General features: G+C 31.2%; 1 protein-coding gene across 1 annotated transcript; it reads right to left on the bottom strand.

Moving 5' to 3' along the window:
* Positions 1-443: 443 nt before the first annotated feature.
* Positions 444-1,808, bottom strand: LOC126891483 (uncharacterized). The gene has a single exon (XM_050660660.1). The coding sequence runs from the start codon at positions 1,806-1,808 to the stop codon at positions 444-446; it is 1,365 nt and encodes a 454-aa protein (XP_050516617.1).
* Positions 1,809-9,725: the final 7,917 nt, after the last annotated feature.

Genomic DNA, 9,725 nt, shown 5'->3' with positions numbered 1-9,725 from the left:
TAACCTTTCTCGTATCCATTTCCATAGCATTTGTCGTCATCGTTTTTCAGTCCAGTTTAGAGGCATCTTGACGATTCCATAACAAAATATTTTTTATGTGGTTGGGTTGTTAGCCCAACGCACAACCCTCCTCCTTTCTCATCCTGGACTTGGGACCAGGCAATGGCGGAGTTAAAAAAATGAGATATTTAGTATTATATAATTAAGTCATATAATATAATATTAAAAATAAGAATGCAAAATATTTTGTAATGTGATTATTAATGACCGTGTAGGGGCCATATATGTAAATGATTAAGGCGGGAAATTAAAAAGTCTTTCGTTTCGACTGCTACAATCGTTCGCGGAGAACTAAATAAAAATAACATTACTTCTAAAAAAATATTAAAAGTTTATAATACCTAACTCTAAAGAAATGCAACATGAACGTCTCAGGTTCATATTTATGAATCATCTGACTCAGAATCAGAGTCTATCCAGTCATTTTCACAATCACTGTCACTATCGACACCTACATTTATAATTATTTGATCCACCACGGTGTCAAAAGCTGGCTGTTGTGCCGTATAACTTTGTTCTATTTTTTTCACATGCTCACACCTCTTTTTCCATTGTTCGACTGAAAACGAATTAAAAAATTCATCACACAAACTTTCCACTAATTTAAAATCAAAACTGACATTCTTTTCAGCAACATATTGCTTCATAGAAGCCCATACTAACTCTATAGGATTCAAATCCGGATGATACGGGGGTAACCGTAAAACTGAATGTCCTTTTTCCTCGAGTACTTTGTCAATTTCATAGGTTTTAAACCGAGGTTTGTGTAATTTTATAATGTCGTATAGTTCAAATTTCAACATGTCATCTGTAAAGGAAATATTTCGAGTTGTCAGCCACTGCTGCATTTCTGCTTTCCTGGAAGACATAGTTGGACATTTCTCAATTTGTACGTTGTGATACGGTGCATTATCAATCACTAAAACGCTGTTCGGGGGCAAATTTGGTATTAGTTTCTCCTGAAGCCACTTTTTGTAATTGTCGTAGTTCATTGAATCATGATAGTCTCCTGTTTTTATAGTAGGTTTGTAGCGCAGATAAGCGTTTTTAACAAAACCACTTTCACCTCCAGCATGCACTATCACAAGCATCTGTCCTTTAGATACTGGTTTTTGTATGCCCTTGTTTGAACTATCAGACCAGCTCTTTTGGTAGGTATGAGATGAATGGACGTATGTTTCATCCATGTATATAATTGGCCGATTTGCGTTCCTATAACGTTTCATACTACGTAAGAAATTCAGTCTAAGATGTTGAATATTGGGCTTTTCCATTAATAATTTTCTATTAGTTCTGGTTTTTCGCCAACGAAATCCCATCTTTCTAATTACTTTTCGTAGGCTTTCTATGGAACCCGAGTAGTTGTACTCCTCTGCAAATGTTCTGTGTATGCGTTTCAGAGTTGGCACTTGTTTTTGTGTTATACAAAAATCCATTATATAACGTCGAAGACGCCCTATATCGAAATCGTCCAAGCACGTTTTTGAAGCGGTTTTTTTTCTCTTTTTGTTTGGAGTTACAAATGAGGAACATTCGCCATCTTCAATTAATTGCATTTCCCGAGCAATTTTTTGAACGCTGCTTAAACTAACACCTGTTGCCAATACCACACGTTCCTGCACTTTTTTCAAATCTCTACACGGTTCATTGTTTTTCGCTTCATTTCTCATGAAATGAATCACGTCTGCTATCACTTCCCGTGTCTGATTATTTAAAACTTTTCCCTTCAGATTCGATTTAAACTCCATGTCTAATACACAAAACACAGATTTGAAAATTTTAAATTGACTCTCCTTTGAGGTTCGTACTTACAAAAAATGTTTCGCAGACTGTACCGACTTGTTCACGTCACAAACGGTAGATATTAAGTGAACGCTCAGTGCGAGATCCGTCGGATGACAAATGCGCATCATGGGTGTGGTTATTTTCAGACTTTCAGCTATTCTTGCTGAACTGTAACTATGTTATTTTTTTTAAACGAATTATATTTCTTGAATAAATAAAACTATTACGATTACATTTGATATTTTATTAACACAAATAAAATTAAATAAACAATAATAAAGATGAGATCTTCACAAATTAAAAAACATTCTAAAAACAAATCACCAAGTTAACATGGTTGATCCATGATAAATAAAAATCAGACCGTTTATCTCACATATAAAATAAAAAAATATCTCACATATAACTCAAATAAAAATAAATAAACAATAACAAAGATAACATAAAGATATTAACACAAAGAAAACAAGATTCTAAAAGCAAATAACCAAGTTGACATAAATAATACATAAAAATAAAAATCAGACCGTTGTTCTCACATACAACACAAAAACTTCTAACAAACCAAATCAGATTAAACCCCAAACGAACTGATCGCATATCTAGCACCACAAATTTTGTGCATGTTATAGGACCGGAAATTTAGTTTTTTTAAATCTAAAAACATATAAGTAGTATCAGCAAAAAAAAGTTCATAAGCTTTTAAATTTGGTATTGCTTCACAATTAATAATTTCACAAAAAATATATATGTTTCCCACTTTTGTACGCAAAATTTGTTGTATAAGACCAAATTTTAAATCTTCAGAAACTTTTATAAAGCTACCTTTCCTGTAATATATTCCATTAAACTCAAACCACTCAATTTCATAACAATTTTCTAAACTTTCACGATTTGACCAGAACAGCAAATTTATTGTAGGATCTTTATATACCTTTCCTTCTTTAACATTATCAACAAAACCCACATTCTGGTGCAGTCTATAACAAAGTTTTAGTTGATACCTAACAGCTAGAGTATACGGAATATTAATCCTAGATGTAACGATGTGAGCATTAGTTTTACCAATTTTGTGGAATGCTTCAAAACGCATTGAAGATAAAAATTTTAAAGGACCCACTTTTCTAATAACTGTGGGATAATGTAATATTAAATGAAATTTGGGGTTCAAAGCTTCTGAAAATAAATTTATATAAGACTCATGATGCTCTTTAATTAGGTAAGTTAAATAAATTAAGTCAGAAGGACTTATTTCAGAACTGAATACAGTATTAACTATATCATATAGTTTCAAAAAGAATTGCCAACATTCGTCTTCTAAATCAATTAAATCACTCACAAGAAATGGGAAATATACTACCAACGCTAGCATTTCAGATGCTGACATAATCAAGCAACCTTTTTTGAGATGACCTTCCAAAATCTGAGGAATTCTATTGCCAGTATCGATTCTTTGATTATAATCAAAATATTTTATGCGACTATTTAATCGACTCAACTGAAAATATTTTTTAGTGTAAATTAAATTGTTCAAAATTTTAGCCATATTATAGCGACACACACCTTCTAACAAATCGTGCATTATGTCACAACAAATATGTTCAGAAGTGTGAAAATATTTTAATTCATTCAGCAAACAATATTCTTTAACACCATGACTTTGATCTGATAAATGCTGACCATAGTTTACTCTATTTCTAAGCACACTCTTATTTTCAACAAGTAATTTTTGCGATGTTTGGCGAGTAACAAATTCGACAAAAGTAATTTGATGAAAAGCTTTCAGACATACCTGTAATAGAATTTACGCCCAAATTATCACCTAAAATAAGGAACAATGTAAAATAAACTTTCTTGGTATGATTCTGACATTGTACATCAATTCCAACTTCTTCTAAATGTTGTAATTGTTTTAACAAATTTGATAAAATTGACTTATTTCCAAACTCTGCCCGGTCAGACGAATGAAACAGACTCCAAAGAAAAATGTTTTCTAATCTGGAAGCATACTGAGGGGGAATTCCACCAACTGTAAAATATATTGCACCCAATTTATATATTCCAGAATGTGTGCCTAACGGATTATTGCACTCAAAATCATCAAAATAGATTATGAGAGGCAAAACTACAGTGTTATCATGAAATTGTTGTTTTATTACTTTCCACAATTCTCCATTAAAAATACTTGTAAAAGTGTAATTATTTTGTGATTCATTTTCAATATATTTCAAAATTTCGAATAAAAAATTTGGCATTTCTAAAAATCTTTTCAGCACATATTTAATATCAATAAACTGAGCTATGCATGACTTAGTTTCAATAGAAACTAAATTATTAATTCGTCGGTCAGTAAGTATTTTTCCAATTTCGACTTGAACAGGTGTAATAAAATTAGAAGATTGTTTTAAATATTGAAAACGAGTGTGTTCCGTTAAAATTTTACTCAAAGGATTTCGGGAAAAACACTGTTTAACTCTTTCTAGGTCATTTTGGCTAACTTCTGATAGTATTTTAGAAACTTCATGTTCACAATACAACAGAAGATTTGAAACTAACTCATGTGTATTTTCAACAACTTGTTGTATACATTTTCTAGTTATGTTGGTTTCATTATAAAATTTTATTAAAAAAGTCATAACAAAATGACAAAAATCTTCATAGGCTATATTATCATGTAAATCAGTATTTTCAATAGTTGCTTCTTGTCGATAGATTTCATAATTGGTAAATAGAGAAGCGTTGGAGGATGATGCAGTTGTCAAATCCATATTATATGAAGGCTGATGCTTTTTTAGATGCTTTTCAAGAGTATATATAGTGTTAAATGAATTATGGCAACTAGTGTAGCCACAAATAAAAGATTCTGAAAATCTGTGAGAAGCCTTAATATGATTTATGTAATTAGAACTGTTAGTAAAGACTTTTAAACAAAGTTTACACAACATATTGAACAATAAATTGTGGTACTAGATATACGTCAGATTTTGTGGATATGGGTCTATTAATTTTTAATTTTAATCACAATATCCAAAATGTTTGGTATGGGTTTGTCCCATCTAGTTTTTAAGTTATAAATAGCGAGCTGTATGAAAATTCATATGTGTTCGCATTCGTATTGGTATCGTAAATTAAACACGTGATACCATTGGAAACATGTATCGACTGCTTTTAAAACCGTCTCCACAGGATATAAAATGTTGTTGTTGCATACAAATATTTTATCTACTCTTAACCCGCTAGCTTCTACAATGATGAACGGATGAAGAGGTAAATCCAATTTCCTCAGTGTTTCCTTTCTTTTTTCGAGCGCATTCTGAATGTCAGCAATAAACTAAAACAAAGCCGTAAATGTATGTTAACAGTAAGGTAGTAGAATGTAGAAAGAATTTACTTATGTTAGTAATAAAAACTTTCTGTAAATATATAGGTATGTACTTTACTTATTTTGTCAAATTTAGAAAATACAAAAAAATACACAGCTCAACATAACAAGAAAAAGCTCCTGAAACAATATCGTGATTATGATCTTATGATGTTTGATATGTATTTTTTTGAGGCAAAAGGAATAAATCTCAAAATAACCCATATGCATTGACATTTTGCACGAGTGCAAAAAAGCTCCATTGGTCTCTATGTACAATGCTGACTTTTAGAGATCAAATCAGGAGGTCATTTTTTTATTTTTAAAATGCTCTCATTTCAAAATCAAATTAGTTTTTAGCAAGAAAGAATAAATGGAATCATCATAGTCACAATATTATTTCAGATCATTTTCACATAACATATTACATAGGAACTTGAGATGAATCTTTATAAAAGCTAAGTAAGCTAAATTTTAACAGAAAACAATAATCTACCTAATAAAGTCGTGTATATTTTAATAGCAACATGAATAATGAATGTCGAAAATCAATTACAATACACTCCTCAAAATTGTTCATCAGCACAGTTAGATCCCTAACAACACAAAACATTCCAGGAATGTACTATCAAAGTTCTATTAATGTTTGAATTCGGTGAACATCTGATTAAATTATTGGTGGAATGTTACCACAAGACATTCTATGAACATACTACCAATGTCCTATATTTTAAGAGAGGCCATTTACTATTCAATTTGCGTTCATTTTCAAATTTGCCGCGCGCCTATCTATGTGTTAGGCAATCCAAACCACGTGGCTTCTGGTTGGTGTTGGCAATAGTTGGCAGTTGGCGTCATTGTGGCATACAAAAAGTTACAGAGGTTATGTTATGTCTTTGTAATATTTATTTTTCATTGTTTATCCTCGTATTTTGGATTCGTTTGGATTTCGTTTGCAGTATTTTGTGAACTTTATAAACTTTACCAAAATGCAAAGTGATTATTTAAGGAAATTATTATTGGAAGTTGGAGAAAGGTAGGGGAAACAATTTTTATTTAGTGTTCATTTTTCCCTGATATTTATCAATATTGATGAATTTTGCCAGCAATAACATTATTTCTTTTATTGTTTTAGATATTTATTGAAGCTGAAAATAATTGGCGATGTAGTTCCATATACAGTTCAGTCAGAATTGGATTTTACAGTAAAGTGCATTCCACCAAATTACTATTATAGATATTTATACATATCTGGCGGAGTCTCACAGTTACTACTCTAAGCAGCAGATGAAAGCATAAAAAAGCCTTCACGCACATAAATATTTTACAGCTGGATTTGTTTTTGGAGTAAAGTTGGACGTCACGAGCAACTCATAAGTACCTACAAGAATATTAAGGAAATCCAGCTCCTTGACACTACTGGGCAAACTAGAAGATTGAAGAGGACAAAGTCTTTTGAACTAGTTTGAGTGAAAGGTAATAGTGAAAAGCAGAGCATAGTGCCTGTGTGCCTGTATATGTTAGAATAGTGCATCATCTTGTTAGATTAGATAAGAGATGCTATGGGGTAAGCTCTTCATTTTAAGGAACATTAGTAATTTAGGTTAAATTAAAATTGCTCATTGGTCAGTTATGACCAGATTGTAATTGTAATGTACAATTCAATACAATGAATCATCATCGTAGTGATGATTATGGAAAAAAATATATGACAAGATTTTGTGCAATAAAAATGTTTATATTTATCAAGGATGTATTATTTGGTATGGCCACATATACATCTGGTATATCGTCGGTGATGTGACAATGGGTGGAATGCATAAAACGTAGTACCTGCTAATGCTTCAAGCATGTACTACATTTTTGAAGATTTTACTACACTTACAAAGCATTACTACACGTACAAATGGTGTGTAAGTGCTTTACTACACTTACAAAGCCTTGAGTGCTTTGTAAATGTAGTAAAATCTTCAAAAATGTAGTACATGCTTGAAGCATTAGCAGGTACTACGTTTTATGCATTCCACCCATTATCTCCTATCTGCTTTTTCATGAATTTTGTAGGAGACGAAAAACCACTTTTAGGGTTATCTCCTGTTTTCACATGTAAATTTTGACATGTCTTGTAGTAAATAGATAGTTGAATTTACTACAAAACATGTCAAAAAATATCATGAAAATAGGAGGTGACTGTAAAAAAGTTTTTAGTCTCTTTTACAAAATTCAAGGTATTGTCACATCAGCGACTATATCCAGGGAATGTATAAAAAATATACTGTGAATGTCCAAAGAACATTCGTAGACATTCATGGAATGTTCCAACAAGACATTCAAGGAATGTTTAAAATGCTGTGGGGCATTTAGGGGACATTCTTGTGCTTTTGAGGACATTCCAGGAATGTTTTCAATATCCTGTGTGTACATTCTAGGAACATACGTGGAATGTTTGGTGTTATTAGGGATATTTATAACAAATTTGGTTCAAATTTATAAATAAAATGTGATAAGCTCACCTCAACTCGTAAAACAAGTCCTTCTCTAATATCTACGACTTGTGGTTTCCACAGGTTTTTATTTTTCGTTGTAAACCTTGATTTGCATGGAAGTAGGGATGCTAACAATGTTAACATTGCATAATGTAAATAATCTACAAATATACATATCGCTTAATATTGTTCTGAAGCTGTTTCTTTATGACATCTTATGCAATTCACTATTTTATTGGGAACGCCACAATTTAAGTTTAAAATTAAATTTATTTACGTTTTGACTTCCACTTCGGAAGTCGTTATCTAAATAGAAAATACTAATCAATTAAACAAATTTTGTTTATTTTGCTTAGTAAAAAAATTCTTCTAACAATTTAATTTTATCTGACTCATTCATATCAGACATTTTTATTATACATTTTAAAGTAGACGACTTTATAATGATGTTGCCAATATTTATGAATTTATTCGATTACATGAAATCAACTTTAACTTAATATCCGTCACAAAAATCATAGCATGTGATTTGTCTTTAAAAAGACAACCACATGCAGTGGCGGCAGTAAAATTCTTGTGTTAGTGATTCCATAGTAAATCACGAGGAAAACAAGAAAAGATCCTCATGATACTATCCCGACAGGGTAAGTATTTTGTCTAATATTCAGTGTACCCACTCTCAAAATTAAAATCAAATTCTGATTTTATATGTATGTTATTTTAAAATATAAATAGGTAATATTATTAATACATAAATATATAAATAATTAAATATACAGTGATGAGCACGCTAATAACCGGCACAATAGCACAAAAGGTGGAAAACATATTAAGTTGTGAGATAAAAAGAAATGAAACTAGTCTAGCTGGACCCCACCTTTAGACATATTCGGATGAGTTTGGCAACTATCAATGTCACAGTGACAGTTTTAATTGACATACTGCTCTGATACATGTAAAGGTGGGAAACAATCAATATAAATAAATTTATAGGATATCGCTCAATTTCCTATCTTGCCTAGTTTCATTCCTTTTTAGCTCACAACTTAATACGTTTTCCATCTTTTGTGCTATTTTGCCGGTTATTAGCGCGATCATCACTGTATAATATTTAATTGTGGCTGATGTCCCAATAAAATAATAAATTACATATCGCTTTATAAACCTAAACTAATGTTATTCCATTTTATCTTTGCCCATGCATCAGGATTCATTTTGAAACAAATTATACACATGAAGTGAAATTTAACATTGACGTTCGTTTCACTTTGTTTGATTTAAATTTTTTGAAAATGAATCGTGACGCACGGGAAAAGTTAGAACGGAAGAACTTATATCTACCTAAATGCATACTTACTTTTGGGCAACTGACTTTGGGTTTGTAGAAGGTCAATTAAAATCTTATCAGTTTCCAGCGTTACATACTGCTTTCTCAATTTAATTAGTTTCAAAACAACTGTTTCAAAATTGTTGTATACATTGATAGATGAATTGGGGAAAATTTTTTCAAAGTCTTTATATATCTACAAATAAATTCCTTAAAATTGAGAAATAACAATGAGGCAGTCTACTTACAAAAGATGTGACTTTGGGATCTTTCAAAATGGGCAGAGATTCATATATCTCTTCAATAGATTTGTTTTCATTTAATACCATCTGTCTTCTGGCAGAAAATGTTATGTCCCAATGATGTAGAACTTCATTCCAAGGTTCCGTATTGTTTCTGAGCCAAATTAAAGCAGAGTTCACTTTAGTAGTATCTGTATCCTCTAAAATATTACAAGTTATTAAGTGCACAAACATGTAATAGGTAAAATTACCTAAATTAGAAATATCAAATTTTCTATCATCAGATGCACATCTTGAAGGCAACAGACCTGCTTCTCTTAAAAATGTTAATTTATTTTTAAATTTATCTACTAATTTGCCCTTGGACACACCAGATTTATTTTCCCTGGAATCTTTTTTTCGGAGCGGTGGTACATAATAAGTCTCTTTAATTTCACATGGAAATAAATCTATTATTTTCTTGG

The sequence above is a fragment of the Diabrotica virgifera genome, chromosome 9 (assembly GCF_917563875.1).
Source record: "Diabrotica virgifera virgifera chromosome 9, PGI_DIABVI_V3a".
NCBI lineage: Eukaryota > Metazoa > Arthropoda > Insecta > Coleoptera > Chrysomelidae > Diabrotica > Diabrotica virgifera.
The sequence above is the reverse complement of the archived record's forward strand: the minus strand, read 5'-3'. Positions and strand labels throughout refer to the sequence as shown.

Coding starts and splice junctions, on each gene's coding strand:
- LOC126891483 (XM_050660660.1), bottom strand. CDS start 1,808: ATGGAGTTTAAATCGAATCTGAAGGGAAAAGTTTTAAATAATCAGACA.